The following is a 24,651-nucleotide window of genomic DNA, read 5'->3' on the forward strand; positions in this document are numbered from 1 at the left end:
AACACATTATTTGATGTGTGTTTGTTTGTGTGCAAGTTTACATCCATCTGTGTGGATCATTTGATGTGAATCTAATCCCACCCACAGATTACAAAAATAATGCTTCGTAACTGGTTCTTTAAAAGACTATGTGGTTCCACAAATAACCATTTTATCAATTGGATAGTTCAACATGCTTGTCATATGGTTCTTTGGGATATTAAAGGATTCATAGTTCATGTTTGAGTTATTATTGGTGGTGGGATGGTATACATTTGCTTTCTTTAAAAAGTGCCTCAAATAACCATTTTTGTATTGTTCTTTGAAGCACCTTTTTTGGTTCTTTGCAATTATCTTTGAAGTTCCTGAATTATATTTTTAAAGAATCGTTTAAGGAAATGGTTAATTACAGAACATTGGTCCTAGAGGTTCGTTGTGGAACCAGAAATGGTACTTCAATGGCATCACTCTAAAGATCCTTTTTGGTTCCAGATGGCACCTTTATCTTTCTCGGTGCACATTAGCACCCAGCAAGACACATAAACCCTGAAGCTCAATAGCTAGAGGGGCTGCATCAGACATCAGCTAAAAAAGCACCGCACAGCTGAAGAAGAGAGTGGGTGAGAAATAAGAAAGAGAGAGAAACTGAAAAAAGGAAAATTACAGTCAGGGAGACCGGGAGAAAAAGGCGTCAGAGACAGAATGAGGGGAATGGGGATCACCAACAAAGAAGGAAAGAACGAAGAGAATAGGAAACCCTGATGCACACCCACTACATTAAAATGGCTGTCAAGAAACTGAAGCTTCTAAAAATAGCATGGGAGGCAAGCCGGGAAATTAAATATTAAGTAACACATGCAGACATTTAGTTTCTCATCACTTTTGGTCTGTTTTGACATGCTTTGGATTAAAAACTGCGAAGGTGGGAACGCAGGAGTCCCTTCAGACTGGCCTGAGGAGGTGCTGCTTAACTGTCCATTTACATTGTTTAGTGAGTGTGTTTGACCTGTGAGTGGTGCAGTAACTAGCCCACTCTTTTATCTCTCCATTTTCCTCTGTGACTAATAACATGGCCTAGTTTTACCACCCAACCCTCCCTTTGCTTTCTTGGTTACTCTACTCCACATGCAGCTCTACACAAAGCCTTGGGGTGGTACCTGCCGCAGGTTCTTCTGAAGACCCTGGTGAGTAGCCCTGAGCAGAGCTCGGATGCTGAAACTGTCTGTATCTTCCTTGTCCCCTATCCGAGACTCCTTCAGTAGAGAGTCCAGTTTTTTTCTGATGTGAGATTCCACCTGGTGATGACCATTGTCCTGCATGAAAGAAGAAGAGTCATAAAGAAAGGGAAGGAGAAAGGGAGTTGGGTAAGTAAGTGAGACACATGAAGGAGGTCATTTCAATACAGATGCGAGGACACATGTATTGCAAAAAGATGATGGAGTTTAGTAGCATCTTGGTACAACAGCACACATTCATGAGTTTAGAGTTGCAGATAGCTGTATAGAAAAAAAAAGCTGGTGCAATTTTGACTCCTGCTCCACCTGCAGGCAATAACTGCTACCACTGAACTGTTACTTGCCATGTATCATAGCTGCGAGAGAGGACATGTTTAATATTTTAAATCTATATTTTAAATCGGCAAAAGTTAACCAGATGATATTTTCTGTTTAATATTGTGAATAGAACAATGCTTAGACTACTCTGAGTTACTGTGTGTGCTGAAAAAGCTTAATGTGGTCTCTCTTTCATTTTAAGTTTAGAAAAAAAAACATATAATAATAATAAACTCTTTACAAATATCTGGTTGGTGTTTTACTGCCACAAGCTGCATTGTACTTCAATGGTACGAGTCTAAATTGACAAACATTACAACTATACAGACACATAAGCTGTTTTCAAAATCACTCACTTGTCTTCCTATATAACAGACACCAAGTAGTGTCATCTGTTATGAGCTGTACATTTTGATTTTAGACAGAGAAGTGGCATAAGTGAGAGAATACAACATTATACAAGTCACTCTTTTTCCGCAGCCAGTTTATTATTCGACAAAAGCTATAGCACACTATTAATGCAATGTTAGTTGTGACTGCTGTGAAAGTATTCTGGTTTAACGAGCTCAATACAAAACCTCTCATCAGTGAAAACCTGCCACCACCCTTTTAAAATGGCAATGATCATAAGTGGCATCTGCAGCCTCATGCCTCCAGCTAAATGTGGAAGAATGATGCCATATTCTGTTACACAACTGAACCATCTGGAAAATAACTGAGTGTTTTCCTTCTTTAAATGTGGTGAGGACTACCCTGGCAATATAAAGGAATAAATAAACAGGATAAAGAATGATTATAAACGTGGCACAAAGCAAGTTTAGGAGTGATTTGCATACAGCAAGCAGCGATGAGATCCTCTGGCATGTTTTACATGTTTCTGAGCTGCTTGTCTATAAAGAAAACGCAAATTCAGATGCTTGTATTTATGTCCGCACCATTAAGCATTGATTATTCACAAACTTTACTGCAATGATGATCAATAAAACCTTACAAGTACCAACATTACTACCCCAATTACAGAGGTCATTACTTCGTGCACAACAAAGGTCATTAAGATCCGATTATCTAACTTCTGCATGTTACTTTTATGTCTTTGTTTTTTAAAAAGGTATTCTGTTGTAAAGGTACAGAATAAAAATACTAATAAAAATTCAAAAAGCAGAGTTGTGTTTCATTCATAATATATATCTATCAAAATATTGCTCTAATTTCTTAGAGATTACATTTTTATTAAAATAAATTCAGTGCTGTTCTGGTTTCAAAAGCCAGCAAAGAAACACTTCAACCACTTTGGTCACTTTAATCACCTCAACTGTGCAATATAAATATATTTATTCTGTCTATATAATATTGTTATTGTGCATTATTTACTGTTTTTATTACTGTTTTACTGTTTATTTATATAATACTACTTTTTTTATTTGTTTTATTTTATGATGTCTCTTGTGTGCACTTTTACCCGTTTGCTGCTGTAATCCTGCAAATTTCCCCACTGCGGGACTAATAAAGAAATATCTAATCTAATCTAATTTAATGTAGACAAACAGGTAAATGAAAGTCAAAGTGCAGCTGTTTTAAAATTAACATTACATTGCATTATTACATTAAAAGGGAACCGGCCTTCCTGAGCAACTGGTTACCCTGCCATTACACATAATTGTCTGACTGATGATAATAGTGAATAAATGAATGCCAAAAATAAAGACAGAAACTTAATTCCTGCAATGGACAACTGGCCTGAGAATGACTTGAGTAATGTGAGGTGTCGTGTCTGTTTGGGCGTGGTAACTTGGTTGTTCATGCATTATTGTGTGCATATCATGTTTACAACTACAATCCTCGATCTTACATTACTGCTCTTAAGCTTGAAGTCATCTTCAATTTCATCAGCGCTGTCATCATCAGACACTTCGCCTTCCTCGGCGTCCGCAGACAGATAGGCAGGCAGACTCTTCCCCTGGATAGAGAGAGGATAGACAAAGAGCTGAGTGGAGAGCTGACAAACATGCATTTAACCTTCTGCGCTCCCAAGCGCCTCATTTTCGGACAAAAGAAAAAAGAAGCTTTTAAAAATGGCACCTTAATTATCTCCGCAACCACATGGTTGTTTAACTTCATTTCAATTGCTACAATACCGCAACCCTTGTGAGAAGAGACGTATGGTTAAAAAAAGCATTAAGTTTAATTAATTATGTAAACGCCTTAACTTGCCGCGCCGATCGTACCGCTTCACTAAATCCTTAATAAGTATCCCTTACAAAGTCGGATTTCACTAACAGACACATCCCCGTAACCGTACGGGCTTGTGGGAGTCTAACAAAGCAATACCAATCATTCATAACCCCCTATTAGTACCTGTAAAGTCACAAAACGGCCGGAGCTTCTTCGTTTCTAAGTCCTGAAGCCTTCCTGGTTGGCCCAGATTTCTAAAAATCTTCCAAATCGGCCAATGTTTTGCCATAAAATAAATATTTTTTCCATTTTTGAACCAAACAATAGAAGAAATTCTGAAAAAAAGTATATCAAATAACACAAGTAACTCATTCATACGACTACTTGAACACGGGAAACAAGAGGTACAGAAGGCTGTTAGCCCCCATGTTGGGGGGCTCAGGGGCTCAGAAGGACCTTGCACATGTCTTGAAATCCTTGCGTGTCTCTATTATATACTAGAAAGCCCATGCAGGTTGCGCCTCTAAGATAGTCTGAGCCTAACACAGAAGAATGCAGCATGTTTTACTTATGTATTTAACTGCACACATACACACACAAATGCACCTTGAAGTAATCTCTGTTATGTGGCACCTTTCTCAGTATTTTTAGGCAGAGTGAAAGCCAACAAAACACACACTTGTGCACACACAAGCACGCGCCAAGATTATACAATCTGCTGCAGATTCTCCTCAAAGCTCCCCGAGCAGCTCTTCCAGCGGAGTGGAAGCCCATTAGTGAGCCATTCTGATGGTGTGAGTGGGAGTCGAAATTTTCTAAGGTTCTTCCAAAATCAATGGCAGACTCCGAGTACATTGAGTGTCTCACAGGCTGACATCACCACCCTTGTTTCAACCACTACCACCAGCTGTCTATCCCCTCTTCCTTATATCTGTGACTGTCAAAAACGTTAGGCCATTTTCCTTTATTATCTTGTGACTCTGCTATCTTTTGCTCCACTGGGGGATGGAGAGAGGTTAAAGGCTCTCAAACGAGGGCATAAGGGGAGAAGAGAGATGGAGGAAGAGTGGTAGAGGAGTAAAAGGCTTTATAGAAAGTCAATAATCTCTTTCACTTTCCAGACATCTGGCTGGAGAGGGACAAAGCCTTAGCTCCCTTTTTCCTGGGGAAAATGTTGGCTTTTTTTTACCTTACAGATAAAGTCAATTTGATCTTGTTCTTATAAAAATAAAACTAAAAAAAAAAATCCATAAATGCTGAAAGCTTTTGCTCAACAAGATGCTCTCTGTTTCTTTGTGTGAACAACTCTTCTTCAAGGATATTCTGGCTCTGAGGCTGTCAAAGTGAAAGCTTGTAAACAAAACACGTGTTGTGTTTTCATTCCTTTTGAGGATGAAGGTGCAACACGACCGATCCACACACACCTTTCTCACCAGTCACCGAAGCCTGGCATGTCCAACAAATAGAACCGTCTAAACGGACAAGTCAACCACGTCGCTGCCGTAAATATGTCCTCAGCACTTTCCCCGCCGAGCGAAGCCGCAGACACTGCTACTCTGTGTGCAAAGTGTGCTCGGCCCACAGTGGGAGGGTCTCTTCCCACCTACCTATAGGCCTGAGAGATGCAGTCACAAAGCCATCCCGCAGAGTGCTTTTTGGATAGGGCTTTACCGACCACACCATCCCCGAAGCACACAAACTTCTCAGTGTCTTTGATGAGGGCCATGTATTCAAAATATAATGCCTTTGCATCAGTTGGGCAAAGCATTATGTAACTTTGCCTCCCTGCCCCCAGCATGGGGTGGGATTTGGTCTGAGTGTAGGGGGGTATTTCACACACTCTCTGAGCTGAGGTTGGTGGAAGCAGCGAAGTTGTCTTGAACAACAACGTCTTAAGAGAGGAGCACTGTAGAGGCTTAAAGGGACACGTCACTGCATAGCATAATGCATTTCAGCATAATACGGCAACCTGGAATGACTCAAAGCTGCTCTTGCCTCACTCTCTGAGGGGAGGAATGAGGAGGAGCAGCGTAAAAGCGGAAAGCAGCTTTCTTAGCCATGACACGTGTGCAAATATGTCCACCCCCAGGATTGCCATGCTGGGACGGGCAGTGGGTGATGCGGCGGTTGGTGGGCAAATCTAAAAGAAGCTGACCTAAAAGCTAAACTTTAAACTCTGCTGGGTAACAGTATGTTTCGTGGAATGCAATCTCTTTAAATATGTATCTATTCATCACAATTAATTGCAGAATTTCTGCGACTAGTAGCAATTAATAGTTTGACAGCCCCAACTGACTCTTTTTTTTGTGTTTGTACTGTATGTGTTTTCCTGTTTGTGCATGGATGTGTTAGAAAAATAAAAAACAGCAATCTGTTTTTTAATTATCCTATGCCAGCATCTCGTCCTTATCTCCATTCCCCGCTATGGTTAATACAATGTCCTAGTTTTGTCCTCCCTTTTTCCTCTTCCTTCTCTTCATCTGTTTATGGACAATTATTAGCTGCCTTGCAGTGCCTCTCCCATTCCACATCGTCAGTACAGTAACATAACAGTAAAATATGGTTCTTGGCTTTCTTCACTGAAATAAGAGGAAGGAAATGGAGAAGTGCAATGTAGATGGTTTGATTTGCATGCAAATTATCAATTATTTGTCAGTCCACCCTCCATCAGCAGTATCCACAGATTTGTTCTTACTTTGATGAGTATCTTGCCCTGCAGGCTTTGAGGACTGGGGAGTGTTTTTGCATCTCTGCTCAGTGCATCTCTCACATCCAGTTTGTCTCCAAAGATTTCTCGCAGGTACTGAGCAATTTTCTTCTGCTGCTGGATGCTACAGTGGTTCTCTATGGACAGAATCACTGGGTACCTGGAAGAAAGAAGAAGAAAAAAAATCAGTATACATATTCAGATTTCTATGAATTACATTGCAATCTGGTAACACGGAAACCTTGTCTTAAATGCAGCCATTGGACTGAAGTGCAACTGATCTAATATGAGTATGAGCCATCTATAACTGTACTTCCATTTCTCAGCTCCAACCAATAGAACAGTGAGGAGGTCAAACGTTTTTTTTTTTTAATACAGCTGCATAAACACCTCTTTACTTCTGTGGAATGGTGTGTGTGTCAAAGTGGTGTGTGTTTGTGCCTGTGTTTTCATTCGAAAAAGGTGAAATGATTGGTGGCCACACGGTAGCCCAGCTCAAATGTCAGGTTTGTCAGACTGACAGCTCTCCCTCAGGGGATGCAGGCCTGCTCTCAACTCCACCTCTGATCCACAAAACACACACACACACACACACACACACACACACTCACACACACACATACACACACATACACACACAAGTCTACTGCCAAAGACAAAAAAAGATAATAGAGAAAATAATATCCAGTCATTTCTCTTCGATGCAGAGGGAGAGGGAGATGGAGAGGGTGGGAGATGGAGAGGGAGGGAGGGAGAGAGAGAGAGAGAGAGAGAGAGAGAGAGTCGCTCCCTTTCAATACAGCCGAGGGGCCATTAATCATATTAACAGGTGGCACTGATGATAAAATATCAGCTAAATGTAAAAGGTGAGAACAGCAAAGAGGAGGACAAGAGATGAAGCAGGGGATGTTCAATTTATTCATCTGTTATTGCTGTAGGAATTAAAGATTACTAAATAATAAGGTGTTAGTTTTTGAGTACAGACATTTTCCTAAGAAAAGTGGTGCAACTTTGTCAAAAATGTTTAAAGGAATAGACATGCCTATACCATAGGTAGATTATATTATTTTATTCCTATATTATTTTAATTTGAGATAAATCAGACAATTTATTTCTCAATTAACTGAATAATCATTTGGCCTATTGAATAATCAATTTATGAACTAATCGTATCAGCAGAGTCAAGAGACATGGCAGGGTTTTAGTGAGATTTTCTGTCCATGTTTTGAAATTAGGCAAGTTAAGTAGGTTGTGTGCCTGTGTCTTTATTTTTCTTCCCTGTTCAGTTGAATGTTACCCTTTATTGATCTGTGATTGATTTCTGATGTAATTCAATTAATAATTCAACATTTTGGGAAATACCCTTATCTGTTTTCCTGTCAAGAATTTGCTGAGAAAATCAATACTGTCATTTGTCAGTTAAATATGAAGCTAAAGCTAGCATATTAGCATAGCTTAGCATAGATAACAGAAAGAGGAAGCCTGGCTCTGTCCACAGGTTGCAAAATCCAACTAAGCTCACTTAACACATTTGTGTCACCTGCTCAAAAACCAAAGAGTAAAAAGTGACAATGATTTTATGGAGTTTATGCTAAGCTAAGCAGCTGCTAGATTTAGCTCCTGAGAGTTGTATCAATCGTACCATCTAACTCTTGGTAAGAAAGCCACTCAGCAAATTTCTCAAAAAGCAGAATCATAAACCGTACCATAAATTACCTGCGATATTTAAATAATGAATGTCTAGAAGTTGATAACTAGAAAATAAGATTAAAAAAAACAGATGCACAGCCTTATTCATTTTAGTGAAATTCCCAAGAAGCTATTACCAAATGTACATAACTTTCTAGTTCAATTACATGAATGTTTTCTGCTCCAATAATGGATGTACCTTTGTATTAAATAAATGGTTTTATAACACAAGCACTGTACTCATAAGTAGCTGCAATAGACGTCAAAGCGAGCCAATGTAACAGCAGGAAGCTGCATCATTTATCACTTTGTTTGGGTATTGTTGGACCCAGCAGAGACTAACAGTGGCTCCTCAGGGAGCCAGAGGAAATGCTGCTGAGCAGATGGTTCAGTAATAGGTGCTAATTACTGCCAGGAATCACAGTGTTCTCTAAAAACACCAACCTGGCTGTCTAAATGTTGCAACTTTCTTGTTAAACATTGTCTTACATCTTAAATCTTACATTAAATTCAGAGATATTTCCTTAAAGCTGTGTGAGAAAGGCTAGTTTAAAGAAAATTACAGTCGGTCTAACGCTTTTTTTTATGAGTGAGCTGATGCAATTATATCTCATCCCAAAGAGGGCCATAAAGCAACACAATTGAACAGAAGAGGATAACATACAATCAATTATAGAACAAACTATAGAACTGTGTGTGTGTGTGTGTATGTGTGTGTGTGTGTGTGTGTGTGTGTGTGTGTGTGTGTGTGTGTGTGTGTGTGTGTGTGTGTGTGTGTGTGGATGCTTCTGCCGTTTGTCCTGCCGCAAAGGACATTATTTGCTCTATACTGTATGTCAACCAGAAATTATGTTTCAGCCACGATTCACATGATTGAGTAAACTGAAGGAGAAATCAGTAAACTGGCATTTCTATTTGGCATTCTGGGCCATTTTCTCACAGTACAACACACACACACACACACACACATACACACACACACACACACACACACGCACACACACACACACACACACACACAGAGCAATAGGGTTGTTGACTCACTGGTTATTTATGAAGGCATATTTATTGATGGTCCCTATGACAGACTTAAACGGTATCTTGGAGGTCAGAGTGTAGCCGTGTTGGACCATCGGCTCTCCATCAGGGCCATCCCAACAGTCCACTGCAGGGAATAACAGAAGAAATCATGCATGAATAACACTGCATCATGTTATTATTGTCAGTTTCCTTTCTCTTCTTACTGTTCATCTTTGAATATTAATAACATTGGACAGTCTATTTCAATTGAATTTTACATCTCAGCTATGTCTTATTCTGGCGTAAAATCATTCTCTGACACAAAAACATCTTCCATAAACAACCCCAGCAGTCTTTGTTTTATTCCACTTTTATACCATTTGAGGGTGATAAGCCAGTTTGTTGTAATTATAAATCATCTTGTCCAATTCAAATTGACTTTTTCCCAGCAGCCCTTTTGAATCCCAGTCAGTAATGACAGTGTGACGGTAATGCATGATATCATGAAACCAGCAACTGAAATGGCTAAATAGAATACAGCCAAGCTTCATTTTATTATTTTCTACTGTGACATTTCCAAATGTCTGAGGAAAAAGGCTAAATGTGGGGCGACTGTGGCTCAGTGGTGAGCAGGGTCGTCCTTCAATCAGAGGATCGGCGGTTCGATCCCAGGCTCCGCTAGCCCGTGTCGATGTGTCCTTGAGCAAGACACTTAACCCTAAATGTCTCCCGTAGCTGCGCCTACGGTATATGAATGGTTGATATTCCTGATGTGGCACCTTGCACGGTAGCTCCAGTGGGTGAATGATGTCATGTACTGTTAAAGCGCTTCGAGTGGTCGGAAGACTAGAAAAGCGCTATACAAGTACGGGTCCATTTACCATAATGTATGCACAGTCAGATTAGACTTGGATCCATATGCATACCTTCTACACAGCGGCAGCCCGACTGCAGCACCCAGGCATACATGTCGGTCTTAGAATGGGAGAGGAGCTGGTCTCCAGTCAGGTATGTGTTGTGAGAGGAGGCGATGAAGTAGTTACACAGCGGCTGCTCCATGTCTTGATTCACCTCGTGGTGCAAAGGGTTGAAAATATCACACGTTGGACTGCGCATGAAACTTGTAAAACCTGAAGGAAAATTCAAAATTATTGAAAATAAATAACATGGTACTAAAACAGGCATTGATAAAGAATATTGCTTTGTTTTAATGATGTTGTATTGCTTTGAATATTTAATCAAAAATAACAGACATTTGTTTTCAGTCGGATGGCAATGCTGTTACTGTCGGTGCATCACTTTTGTCCAGACTAAAGTATTGGATGGATTGTCATGAAATGTACATTCACTCTTGCATAAGATCTACATTTAGATTTAACATCCTGAAATAAAAGTGAACAACGCAACAAAAACATTTCATTTTTAAACTACCAGCTTCAAGGTCATATGATGCACCTTCTAACAGCTTTCAACAGTGACATCTAATGTCTCTCTTCTGTCTCCAGAGATGACAGACAAGCACATTCAAATCAGAGCGCTGTGGTCAGGGGTTTGAAACCATGCCATAGTGGATTTAAATCACACAACCAACTTGTTTAGGTGGTAAAATGAGGAGCAGTGAGAGGGAAGAAAGCAGCTTTCATCCGAAGAGGAGGGATACAACATGAGACAAGAATACCAAGAGCATGGAAAAAGGAAAATAAGCCAGAGAGCAAAGCAGACGAGGGAAAACTAACAGTTAACGTGGAAAAGGAGACTGGAGGAGAACCTAAAAATGTGAACATGTGTGAAGATTTTTCATATAGGAAGTCAGTGAAACAGGATCTCTTCATGGTGCCATCGTGGCTAAATCCAATACACAGTATATGACATAAAATACTGTAGTTAACAACTTGTCACACTGTAAAAAGGATGTTAATGTGGATTTGTTTGTACATTGCTGTCACATCTGTGAACAGTGCATGTTGAAATTATTTCTGGCCTGCAGGCACGCTGGTCTGATCAGTCAGACACACACAGTTTTAGCCTTCATGCCCCCAACAACAAGATTAGTCTCACCCTTTCTCCTACCCCTCTCATCTCCTCTCCCCATACTCCCTCCTCTCCTTTCTGTCACACTCTCATTTTCTCTCTTCCACCGCCCTCATTCTGACTTCCCAATTTTCTCACTCCAGCCAACCTCCTCAATTCTCACTCACTCCTTTTCTTCTCCCTAAAGCTCACCCTTCAGTTGTATGCGGCATTACTTTAAATTGTCAGAGGAACACTTGCCAATGACAAAGTCCCAAACCATTCATGGCCATTCTTCAAGTCAGTATTTGAAACACCGTATTTAAGTTATTTATTTTATTATTATTTTTAAATGGTGATGAAATGACACGTGATGTGTGTATTATCTTGCCAAAATGTAGTCCTGGACACACCTACTGTAGCAGGAACTACCACAGAGAGCTATTTATATCTCCGTCGACAGACTTTGTCACCGCGATAACATGGTGTGTAGTTGAGATCAAAATGAAGGAGTTCAAAGTCAGAGCAAGGGTGCAACTTTACACCCCTGGACCAAGTTGGCAACACAACACCTTACAGGTGTGTGGTTGAGATCACAATGAATGGTCCCATTGCAAGTTGGTCTAAACCAAAATTAAGGAAATATATGCATATCAAGCAAAAAAAAATTTCTGAATTATGTGTTACATTTTACTATAAGCCAAACATTTTTGAGGAAAGACTGAGCCCAGGTTGAAAAAAAGAAGAGAATTGGGGGAGCGAAAATAAAGAGATAAAATAACAGTGAAATTTACCATCAATCCCCAAGACGGTACTTTGTTTATTCTCATCAGACATCTCAAACTTTTCAATGATTTCTGCAACATACTCTGGAGTCACATTGGCCATCTAGAGAGAAAAAAGATGAAGAAAATAGTTTAGACTCTTTGAGATGTAGTAAATAACAACGATAAACCCCTTTGTAAATGCTAAATGGAGTTAGATAGATTTCCCGTCTCCATAACATATTTGTGTTGCTATAAATTAATTACCAGCCATGTCAAGCAAGCGGCTCAGTCTGAGAACAGTAATAATGCTGAGCATCAAAGGCAGGAGGCGGTAAATACAGCATGATGAAAACTGACACCATTGCAGTGTAAGAAAGAAAGGAATTGTCAGATACACAAAGAAAAACACTCAATGAGAAAACGTGTGAAGAACAAGAAAAGGGCTCCCGGGAGACACAATTTTAGGCGTGATAGATTGGCTTAGTGGAGCAGATTCTTCTGGGTCGGCAGCTGAGACAGAGGGAGTTAACTTACATGTTAGACTGAGGGAGGGAGAAAAGGAACCTGATCATTCTCTTTTGAGTGGCTGGATCTCAAATTGAAACGACTTATTGGGGAGAAAGTAGTTTGGACACGCCATTAAAAAAATGTGTTGGGTTTAACTTCACTGTCTGAGTCTTTTATTGCCTCTAACATGAGACAAGCGTGACCGCTCACCTTCTGCTCGAGGCGCAGGAAGTTGGCCAGCTCCTCCACCGTCAGGTGATCCTTCCTGTCGCTGTATGCCATCATCAGCAGGAACAGGTCCCGTCTCAGAGACATCATCTTGTAGAAGACGGAGAACTCCTCGTATGTCAGCGTGCCCTGCTGATCGTCTGTGTCTGCTTCCTGTGAGGGTGAGGAAGTGATATGTCATGTTCTATGCTGATGGTAAGTGAAACTAATGCATGCATTAAACAATATATAAGTAAATGAAATGTCTACAACACATAATAATAATAAATATGTATTTATTCATTTTGACCAAGACAATTCTAATTTTCCTAATAAATCTGAGAAAGGATGAAAAAGAAAAAGAATATTTCGTGATTGTAGTAACAATCAAATTGTTGTAAATTACAACCACACAAACAAATACAGAACAAATACAGTCCTGCTCCTTAATTAATTAATTTAGCATATTTAACAACCGATCAGAGCTTTGTAGGCAAGAACAAGAATGAGGATGTCGTATATATTCATTTCATACACAATAGCAGCAGATAGATGGCAACAAGTCTGTAATAATTTGACATACCTAAAGAAGACTTATAGAAACACACATTCTTAAATACAAAAATGGTAAATGTGAAAAACCTTTAGACACACTATCGCGAAAAAATCAGCTACCATGAACACAATGTCAGGCTGAATAGATGTGAAATGAAATGGCAATTCAGTCTCCTTATTGGACTATGATATATGCCCAGAAAAACAATAATTACTGAAAGTGATAAGCCAATATCAGCCCAGTCTAATATCGGTCAATGCACAGTCTAAGATTCGTATAGACCTGTCAGCGATGCACGGGCAACAGCTGAGCATATGTGCAGCTGCAAACTATCTCATTTTTTGTTTCTATCTTTCACACTGGCAAACATGTTCAATGCATCTGTCTTTATGAGACAAACACATTACTTCTTCAACCAGTTTTTTCTTTGCTAACCTCATATCTCACGACATATTGCCCGAAGACACCCACAGCCAAGCTCGATGCTCATTCTCTCGTGCCTGCTCGCTGGCCAGCATCTCATTTTACCTGGATCTTACACGGGGGCCCATCGACTCTCCACCAAATCTAATAATACCAGCTAATGCATCCATCACACTCCCATAATGAGCTTGCTGTGTGCATTGGGGATTCAATCACAGAAATAATCTACACACAACCAGCAGGATAAATCACTGTGATGGACTTCATTAGAAATGCATGGACAGAAAACAAAGAGATCCAGGGTATATTACACCACTGCACAAAGCTGTTCCAGTTTGCTACATTGTTATCTGCCAATGCTTAAATACGAAAGAGATAAATTAATGAAATTTCCCATCTAATCTCAACCCAGAGAGTGATTTCTTTATAGAGCAAAATCATAGTTTAGTCCATTATGAAGAGATACAAAACACTTTGAAATCCACTGTATCAAGTGGGTGGAGAAGTCTTTAAAATACCGACGGCAAGGCAGTTTCAGGTTTAGGATCCTCTGAGCTGAATTACAGATATTTAGTGATCAGTTTTCTTTCTATGTCATTATAGGCCTAAATAAATTAACAGCACATGGAGCAAAAAAAAAGCAAAAAAATCATGAGGCACTATATATATATATCAGGTAAAAATATTAATGTCTTAAACACAGGGTCATTCTTAAAATGACCACATGCGTGAACCTGAGGTTTGAGAGGGCATTGGAGTCTCCGGGGCCCCATGGCAGTTGGCTAATTGGCTCATGGTAAATCAGCTTTCCTTGTCATGGTTTCATCTGATTAATCAACATCTGACTTGAATTGCTCTGGTCACTCTCGTACAGGACTAACTGCCCATCTGAATGTAGGCCTGCTACCAGTCACCGCTCTGATTCCCATTAGTCTTCAGAGCCAGCATACTTTCCTGCTCGAATTTACCCTTTGTCAACCCTTGCTGGCTAATCTTTGCAGTCTGGTTTTTGCTTACTTGTCGTGCATTGCTTGGTCCCTTGAGTAATGGGTGGTGACTTCCTTGCATGTATTGACCCTATTTCTGATCTGATTAACCTCTAAACCTCTGCCTTGTGAGTCTGCGCTTCAGTCATCACTCCTGTGCCACTTTCTTGAACCCTCAAACACCTGCTTCTGAGGGTGGTCCGTTGAGACGGCCAAAAAACAAAAGTGTGCCTGTCAAAATTGGTCAATTCACCCGGGTCCAAATTAAAAGATCAAAAGAAATACTCTCATCTCGTGATTAACTATCAAATTAAGATTGCTGTTCAAAGTCAACCATGCCTGCTAGAGCAAAGCCAGATATGTGTTTGTGGTCAATAGATAAAAGAAGAAATTGGAAAAAGTTTTTCTGCAAACTATAAACCCCAGGAAAGCTGGTAGACACTGTATTTGGATTTCTGACATTACTCAATGTGACATCAGTTTTAAAAATTAAATCAGCCCTCCCCACACACTTCTTCATCTATTTCCTCTTAAGTGTCTCTCTCGCACATGAACATATTAAATATTTCTCGCACATGTATTTGAATTTCACAAATGTGCATGAAAGTAAAAAATGCAACAGTAATGTGACGTCAGTGATCTTAAATATTCAATTAAAAGCAAACCTAATTTTTATTTTACAACATGTATGTACATGTTTTGATATATATTTTCTATTCACTATATAGTGATATTAATGTGAGAACCATGTATTGGAATTGAAATGTAAAATAGTGAAATTATTAATCCAATAGCTTCATATTCTGACCTGAAACATTTGTTTGACCTTCCTTCGTGGCAGATTGACATTCAGCTTGTGGAGAAGTTGGTAGATCTCTTCGATGTTCAGGAGACCGTCTCCGTTCTTATCAGCCTCCTCAAATGTCTGCTTCAGCCACGTCACACACACACACATTAAAGAAAATGAGGTGTGTGTATACGGTGAAGGCCGATGTACATCAAATCTGTGTGCATGCATACTTTCAAATTCGTCAACTCTAAATGATAACATTTTAGGGATGGTGCTCGCCTTAGAGCCGCTGAGTTTGCACAAACACCACAGACTCTGAACCACTGAAAACTCAAACAGAGAACACTGGGCTAAAGGATATTGGTCGTGTGTACGCTGTCGCTTCGCCAGCGAGTCCTCATCACTGATGCCGGCCATCAGGTAGCGGAGGCCCGTTATCCAGGTTCTGGCCTCTTCTGCGTTTGACGTCACCAGATCGAGGGACTCCATGTGGTTTCCATGGTACACTGTGAAACAGCAGGCCGGGTCAAAGCTGCCGTCTGCATGCCGATGGAAGATGTCTGATTGACTACCCTCTGTCACTTTGTAGAGTGAATCAATGGTGACTGAGGAAGAGGGGAGAAATAGAAAAGAGCAGGTTGATTATTGGGAAAAAGACTCTAGTGATTTCTGTGTTGTGTTAACTTGAATTGCAACTTGAATGATAAGGCTGGTGTCATCCTATGTTTCTATGGACGAGATGTATTCACACACCTCCATTGGTGTCCAAAGATTATTAAAAACATGTTCATTAGCCACACTGTTCTACTGGATGACACGTAGTAGTCTATTTTAATGGAAGCACACAATGTGTATTAGTGCAGTATACTGCTGTTTGCATATGTTTTACTAAAAACTACAAGGTACAGGTGATATAGGAACAAGTTGGGTCTTTTAAAAAGGTTTATAAAAACCTGTTTTTAAGATTTACTGTTCAGGAGGGACGAATGAGGCTTGGGGCTACAGACCAGGGAGGGAGGTGAGAAAGTATTGAGAGGACTAAACATTGTTGGTTTTCCTCCAATTTGCTGACAAAAAACAACACCAGTCTTATCCCTTAATACTGTGACCAAGTTCTTGACAATTCCCAGTACAGTATATTGACAGAATAATTGTGCAGAAAGAATAATGATTCCATTTTAAATGGAAGAGCAACAAAAACAGCATACCCTTTTGAAAAATAGCAATGACCAAAATTAAGTGAGTTCCTCTCTTTACCTGATTTTCTCAGTCATGTGTTACAAAAATGGAATATGCAGTTTCGGTAGGCTTCAGAGTGTACAACACACTAATGAAATCGGAGGATAAACTTACAGTAACTATTTTTGATTCTGTGTTTTTGTTAGAAGTAAACTATGTCCTGTTCTGCACATCAGCCTCTTCAACTAGCTTGCTCTCTCAGATGTGTCTCATTCAATTAAATAGATTCATTAATGTCCCTCATCAATGCACTAATGTGTTTTCCTCAGAATAATGGATCTTCATGATTTTGGAAACATAAATACGTTTGAATAATTGATTAAAGAATGAATGATATGATGAGTCAATTCAATGAATTGCCTTCTTAGCCACAACACTACTTATGTCAAAATCCATTCCAAAATGATCCCTGTCCATTTCCCCATTACACTCTCATCCCGTTACATAATCTCATCCCTGAAATTCTGATATGACAGAAAGTAACAACATGGCAGCCTTTTTTTGATCCTGATCAGATAGAAAGCACACACACACAAACACACACACACGAGGATACACTCAAAGATATATATCTGAGGCTTATATAATGCTGACAGCCTATACACACACACACAAACGCACACACACAAACACACACACACACACACACACACACACACACACACACGCACGCACACTTTGATATTTGAACACATGTAAGGACAGGTCTATAGACAGATGTATGTTGAAACATAAAATCTGTGATGCTTTGAGGAGAGTGAGGGTGGAATGCTTACAATAGACAATTTGGGAAGTCATTTTATCATTACACTTCTATCCCAAACAACCTGCAACCTGCAACCTGGAGTTTTGAGGCTGACTGCTCAATTTTTCTTGCTCCTTTAGACTTTTTAGCAAAGTAGATACTCCAGTGATTTTGAATTGCACTTCCATAACGTTGAGGGACAAATGTAGAACACAATAGTAAAAATTAAATAACTACTATTTTGCAAAGTCTGGAGAGACGCAGAGCCTCGCGTTGTGTACGCACCGCCATGGCAACAGAATGCTCATAGCATAGCATGCTCATAGCATATGAAGCAGCCAATGCTGATATATGCTGTTCTGCAAAAATGCAGGAACCTACAGTTCCCATGACTCAACTCCATAATGTATTTCATTGCATCTTTCAAACTCCACATCGTGCATCAATGTGTGTTCATGCATACTCACTCTTGGCCTTCTCACTCTTACGTGAGGGCTTCCAGCGAATGCAGGAGCGATGATCATCCAGGTAGAAAAGTCTCACCAGCCCTTTAGATCCTGCCTTCAGCTTCACCATCTGTGTCCCGGACTGCATCACACCCATGCATCGTTCCACTGCGGAAGAAAACGCACAAAACACAAACACTGGGGTCAGTGGAGCGCTATATTAGGACACAAATGGAACAGGTGTCTGTCCTAATTTGTCCTTTCTCAGGAGGAAGTAAGGCCAAGTGTCGGATAATTAGCAAAGCAGCCAGCAGCCGATGTGTATCAGAGTCCAAACTGCAATAGAGATGCTACTGTGTGGACACACAGGGCTGCCTTTCTGTTTCCCACTGACCTGCTACTGAAAGCAACCGAGAGAAGAAAGAACGAGAGAGAGAGAGAGAGAGAGAGAGAGAGAGAGAGAGAGAGAGAGAGAGAGCTGATGTGTGTCTCTCTGTTCTGAGTTTCACAGTAAGCCTGTAGGCCGTTCAAGAAGAAATCTATACATCATGCTGAGGCAGGTGGGAGCTTCGGCTGCATAAAAGATTGTAAAATAGTTTTAGTCTCGCTACGACGGTTTCAAGATATCGGTTTACCCAGACAAAAACCTCAGCAGATCATTTTGGTTTACCCAGACAAAAATAAAAAACACATCATACTTTGCGACATTTTGGTTTTAAGTGATTGGGTTTTCAGCCTCTTTGCCAGTACAACAGAGGTGATTGTGATGTAGTTTGCATCAAAAAATAATAAAATAATTCAAAGGATACGCTGGGTTATCCACACACCTCAGTTTGCATTGGAACTATGTCTTTGGTAGAAACTAACCCCAATTAAATATGTCCAATGGAGGTTTGTGGGTCATCCAGAGTGAGGGGGACACTGTCATTCAAAACTCTCCGCGTGACTAGATATAAATAGGGTAGGGGTACTTCTTCTGTTCTTTTGTAATTTGAGTAAATTCACCTTTTATGCAGCTTGAATTAAATGTTGGGAAGCAAGTTGCATCATGGCTGTTTTAAATACTGTGGTCTCTTCTCCATCATCTGGTCAACATTTTCACATTGAGTGCAAGCTGATGACAGCTCACTTCCTGTTACTGTAACAGTATACATATAATATACTCTGAAAAGTAAACTTCATTTCTAGCAGTCTACAGGCTATGGTTCAATTAAAGACACTTGAATTTAAAATAAGATGGAAAATAATGGTGGAGTGTTCTGAAGAGGAGACTGAAATGATGGTGAGAAGCGACTTTCTGTTTGTTTGCTTGACTGCCTGGCACTGTCCAGTATGAGGGAAGGATAAAAGACAAAACTTCACACTTTGTACTTTCTGTGACAGCTTGTGGCTGGGATACAGACAGGGATGACAACAGAGAGATGGGGGGATTTCCATCCTCATTAGTAGAGTATGTGCATGCAAGCCTGTGTGTGTGTGTGTGTGTGTGTGTGTGTGTGTGTGTGTGTGTGTGTGTGTGTGTGTGTGTGTGTGTGTGTGTGTGTGTGTGCACGTACTGTAGCACGTGTTTGAGTGCATACATGCAATATGTCTTCATGTCTACAATATGTTTACATACATCAGTAAACTGCATCAGCCCATAATTTGTCTTTATAGCAAATAAGGAGCTTAAAGAATATAATTTGTACCATGATGTGAGTACATTTTCATATTTAATCAATGTTTACTCTATACAACCTTGGCTGTTAAGTATTTGGTGGACGGCGCGTCATTATAGTGCGTAAAAAGTGAGAAGCAAATGATGAAGAGTAGGGATGAGATCACGTTGCAGCTTGCAACGTGGCCACAGACGCAGAGCTTTTCTTTCACAAGACTTTAGTTAGATTTTATCTCCTGACTGCAGTGAAAAAACACACATACATATAGTTGAGAAGAAAACTGCCTGAAACCATTGTACAAAATATTAGCTACACTATTCACATCATTCATTTCATCATGTGCAATATATAAATATGATATCGACATTTTAATATATGTCTCATTTTCCATACAGTCAAAAGGTGCCTCAAAAGAGCTGTCGGCTTTACACCCTTTGGAGATGCTGAGAGTTCAAGGACTTTCTTCAGCACACTTCCGTTGGTCAAATGCTTGTCAAGGACAGACTCTCCTTGTACAACACAATAAGTAAGAGTGCACACGCACTTAAATTCCTTGCTGGCGCTGAATAATAATAATTGGTACTGAGAGATAAAGAAATGCCTACACACTGCTTGTTTGTTCCCAATCCCTCTTTTTATCCTGCGTAGAAAGGATAACGGTTCAGACACAGGTGGTCTTCCTGCGGTAAATACATTCAAACAATAATTGCAAACACAAATATTAACCAGTTAGATAGATTTCAGATGCTGTACTGATCTTTTACATAATAACAGGTCCCACCACTGCATGCAACGAATAAGGATTAAGATAGTTGTCCTCTGCCATCAGTGTATGGATGTATGAATGGGTGTGAATGGAATGACATGTAGTGCGTGTTAAAGCGCTTTGAGTGGTCAGAAGACTAGAAAAGCACGATACAAGTACAAGTCCATTTAACATAACATGACATAACTGCCAAAACGGAATATGAGAATACAAGGTATTAATTTATCCACTTCTTCGAACTTCAATCCCTAAATTTGATGGGAAACTCCGACAAAGAAATTGCAAACACAGACATACACCTGTCAACTATGCACCTTCAACTAACATTAACTGGTACCAATATGTATACCATAACTCCAATCTGAATCCTAAACCCAATATTGTAAAGCATATAGCTCTGCTCAGATTTCTCGTAGCACATTTCCAATGCTTTGGATCAATTAAGATAATGAACTCTGCAGCAAACACTTATAGTAGTTTTGCTTCATAAATCAAGACACTTTAAAAAAAAAATCGTATTGGAACCACAAATCAAGGATATAAAAAAAATGTAATTACAATTTCCTGTTTTTCAAACATTCCTGGTTAAGATATTAGCTATCATACGACTAAATGTTAAAATGCCTATAATCACAGGTATTTTTTTCTGCATAAAATCAAAACCATGTATGCAAACAGGCATGGAAAATCTAACAATGGAGCCCAACGACTCTTCAGGGTTTAAAACAACAAACGATATAAGAGTGTTAGCCCCTTGGAAATATGTAAAATGATAAGCTCACAGAAACACACACAATTAGACAAAAATATTAAAATCCATTTTCTTAGATGAAATGGCAGATTATCTTCAACGACAAGTAAAGTCAAACCTCTCAAGATCCATAAACACATATTTAAGAATACTTAACAGAACACATGCCGAGTCAAGTATCATTTAACATACTTTCTGTCCTGAGGATAGGCTTAGCAATGACACAAATTGTATTCTTGATATTAGATGACTTCTTTGCGTCTCCAGGGACAGTTTAAACACACACAAGCATAAGCACATGGCCCTGAGCCCTGTGCGTCATCTCACTAGGTGCATGGCGAATGCATCATAATGGTCACGCAACTTGCCATGTTGATAACACAAAGGGGTATGTGGGAAGAGAAACAACCAGCCCTGTAAACAAGAGATTAGGTTTTAGCCACGTTTGATAAAGAAATAACACCACTATGGGCAAATAAAACAGAGCTACTCCAATGAACTCAATATTTTTTTTTCTAAACCACACTTGAGCAAATGCATTTCTTTGTATAATGGTTTGAAGCCACATTCATTATTATTTTTTTAACATCAAGCAGACATAGAGCAAAATTGGCATTCAATACGTCTAATATTCCCTCTTGTTTTAGCTCCATTTGTGATCTCTATACCAACTCTTCAGGGAAATATGGCTCAATAGCTGCTAAATGCTGCATTATGTTCTCTAGCTTGTCGCTAACTGTCTCTGCTGAGTTGGGGGATATTTCTCCGTGTGCTGATCACTACGAGCGACCCCGTTCACATTATACGTTGTCATTTGATACATTTTTTTTAAAGGAAAATATTGATTGGTGCAGCTTTAAAACTCATTAGCAGCACCCAAAGTTCACAATTTAAAACTGCTGTCTGTTGCACTTCATCCGTCACATTAATAATAAAGAATTAGGTTTTGTCTGGTCTTTGCCGATGACAGTGGATGACAGAAATTGTAATATTATTATTGCTTTATATTTTCTGTATATTATGAACAAAAAAAGGACTTAATTCCTTATGTGCCACTATGATTTCCTTCGAGTATAATTTACACCATAGAACAGAAGAGGATCTTAAGCTTACTGGGGAAGAGTAAAAGTTAATATTCTTCATATATTACAGTAGATACTTTGCTCTTAAGTCTTTATCATATAATTGATTTGATCATTTATCACATTGTAGGAACCGATACGAACTTCTATCTGCTCATGATGTATGGGCACGTATCGTATAGCATTGTGACAACTCTTCAGAGCTGCAGAAAATAATGGGACACTGAAGATTCAGGGAAAGAGAATTAATCAGAAACAAGAAAATAGGTCGTTTTAAATTATTTATCTCACATAGTCACTTCTGAAATTCACAGCTTCATTAACGATGGAATTCAATGGTGGTCACTGTCAAATATAGGTTTACTGCGGTATTGATCACGTGCAGTCTCCGCTCCAGTGAACAGGCATGTGCTTCTGGGATCTTTGATCTCACACTGTTTCAAATGAAAATAAATCATTGACTCAGGCCAGACAAGCCTTTTTCAGTGCTTACATATGTGCTTACATGTAACAACATACGTCAGGCTCAAAGTTCGCCATCACTAGAGAGTACATGCACATTCTCCCACAATTCACAAGGAGTATAAATATGTAAGAGTGTTTTTTCCAAGAGGCAGTCGGAGATATTTCACAAGAAAAAGCTAAAAGGGAATAGAGAAGCTTTATTATCTGCTTTATTTTCTTTCAGCTCAACAGCCAACATGAACAGCTCTCCAGAAATAGAGGACTGACATGTACAGGTATCAAGGCATCGTCTGTTTGTCTGTTTCTTTATATTGAAGCACAACTTAAAAGAAGGATACTCCTTATTGTTGGATCTCCCTTTTTTCTTTCTCCAGTCGTATATCTGTCTTTGGTACTCCTTGACATTTTGACAGGCACTCTCCAGTCACTTTACTCTTCATCGCCTATGTTAACAACCACAAAGAGTGAAACCTCAAAACCTATTGAGGCTGACGATGGCGAATCAAGAGACCAAAGAGAAGTGATAGCAGGATTAATAGCTGCCCAGGAGAGGGCACCTGCCTCGTAATCAAAGATGAGAACCGATGTAAGTGGCTCTGGAAAGAGCAGCGATGGCTGAATCAAAGATCAGTGAGTGCCCTTCACATATTCACTCCCATCTCTTGTCCCGCTTTCCCTCAAGCATTAACAGCAAAACTATCTGAGCGTGAGGATTTAAATGTACAGTTTAGTTTAAACTTGCAATTCTGGTATTTCTTCGGACATCTGAAGAAAAAGAAAGAATTGAGTGTTTTCTCAACATCTATCTGACATTTATATGTAGGCTATCACTCTTTGTGCTTTGCTATCGGTGGCTACAGTATCTCTGCTTCCATTTCTCTCCTTGCAATCTCACAGAAAAGACAAACTCAACCAAAGTATGAAAAGAATGGGACTTTCAGCTCGGTAAGAGAATAAAAATATATGTAATACATCTTTTTTCTTTGTCCAATCTCTACCTTTTGGTTCCCATTTTCTTTGAGCGACACAGAGTCTGTGCGTGTGCATTCACTGTGTGTTTGTCTTGTGCCTAAACTCATCATCTCTGTCGGTACAGAGCAGAGAGAGCACATCAAAGCTTTGTCTTGCCACAGAGGCCCAGGCAATTCAAACATATTGTAATGGGGTAGGTCATAGAGACGACTCTGTGGTAACCTGGTTAACAAAGCCGTCGTCGCTGAGATCCATACAAGAACGGTGAGGCTGGGAGGGTAAACAACAGCATCCACAGCAGTTTCCATTCCTCATTTTCAATCTACTCTGTCATTTTTTTATCTCAACATGATGAGATGATGATGAGAGATTCCTCTCAGCAATCTCTGTAGCCTTCATACTATGAGTTTATTATCTGTCCAGCGTAATATTTCAATTCTTAAACAGCTCTGCATGAGATCTCTGTTAAGATTTGGTCAGAGGGCGATGACTTGAATGGACCACCAAAGATTGATCATAAATTATTTATAACTACATAAATTCATATTCAGCAGCATCTGCCTGATCCTTCATGCACTATTCATGTGACATAAGGCACCACCACCTGAACTATCCAAGCCAGTCTGACTGTTGTTGAAACACAAACACGGCAATCAAACCAGAATATAACTGTCTGGATGGAGGCATGGCATCCCTCACTGCTCTGTTAGCGCTCATGACCTGAAGGTTTATTTTGAGTTTAATCAAGCTGTGATTCAGTTTTGGTTGACTAACTGTCCACAGGACAAACATTCCTGACATTTACACATAATTATTGCTCTGACGAAACGCACAGAAATCAACACACAAGACAAATCTTCTCCTGCACGAGCAACATCTCATTAAGACAAGCTTCACAGGTTCAACGTTATGCGAGTGAGCAGGTTGATCGTCTTGGGGATATTCTGATACATAAACATGAGCTCTTTTCCTGTGCTATAAATAGCAAGCAATATGCAGTACGTTTGTCCAGACACATTCATTTAGTCTATAAAAGACAACCCTCACAATAAGAAAAACATAAGGACAGAATGATTGCACACAAGATTTTCCTTCTGTAAGGCACATTGAGTTATACTGTTTAGACTCTCTCACACACAGAGACACACACACGCGCGCACA

At 39.6% G+C, this 24,651-nt stretch overlaps 1 protein-coding gene across 1 annotated transcript in view; it reads right to left on the reverse strand.

The window, feature by feature from the left end:
- plch1 (phospholipase C, eta 1) overlaps positions 1–24,651 on the reverse strand; it is a gene marked incomplete at both ends in the record, with an annotated part of 44,536 nt that overhangs the window by 10,393 nt on the left and 9,492 nt on the right. Inside the window, 10 exons of the mRNA XM_079225252.1 lie at positions 1,137–1,292; positions 3,382–3,489; positions 6,400–6,571; positions 9,145–9,265; positions 10,047–10,250; positions 11,925–12,018; positions 12,615–12,785; positions 15,385–15,514; positions 15,713–15,971; positions 17,818–17,964. Of these exons, the coding sequence (XP_079081378.1) occupies positions 1,137–1,292; positions 3,382–3,489; positions 6,400–6,571; positions 9,145–9,265; positions 10,047–10,250; positions 11,925–12,018; positions 12,615–12,785; positions 15,385–15,514; positions 15,713–15,971; positions 17,818–17,964 (1,562 nt within the window). The remainder of the gene's footprint in view (positions 1–1,136; positions 1,293–3,381; positions 3,490–6,399; positions 6,572–9,144; positions 9,266–10,046; positions 10,251–11,924; positions 12,019–12,614; positions 12,786–15,384; positions 15,515–15,712; positions 15,972–17,817; positions 17,965–24,651) is intronic.

Source organism: Taurulus bubalis, assembly GCF_910589615.1.
Source record: "Taurulus bubalis genome assembly, chromosome: 10".
Taxonomy (NCBI): Eukaryota; Metazoa; Chordata; class Actinopteri; order Perciformes; family Cottidae; genus Taurulus; species Taurulus bubalis.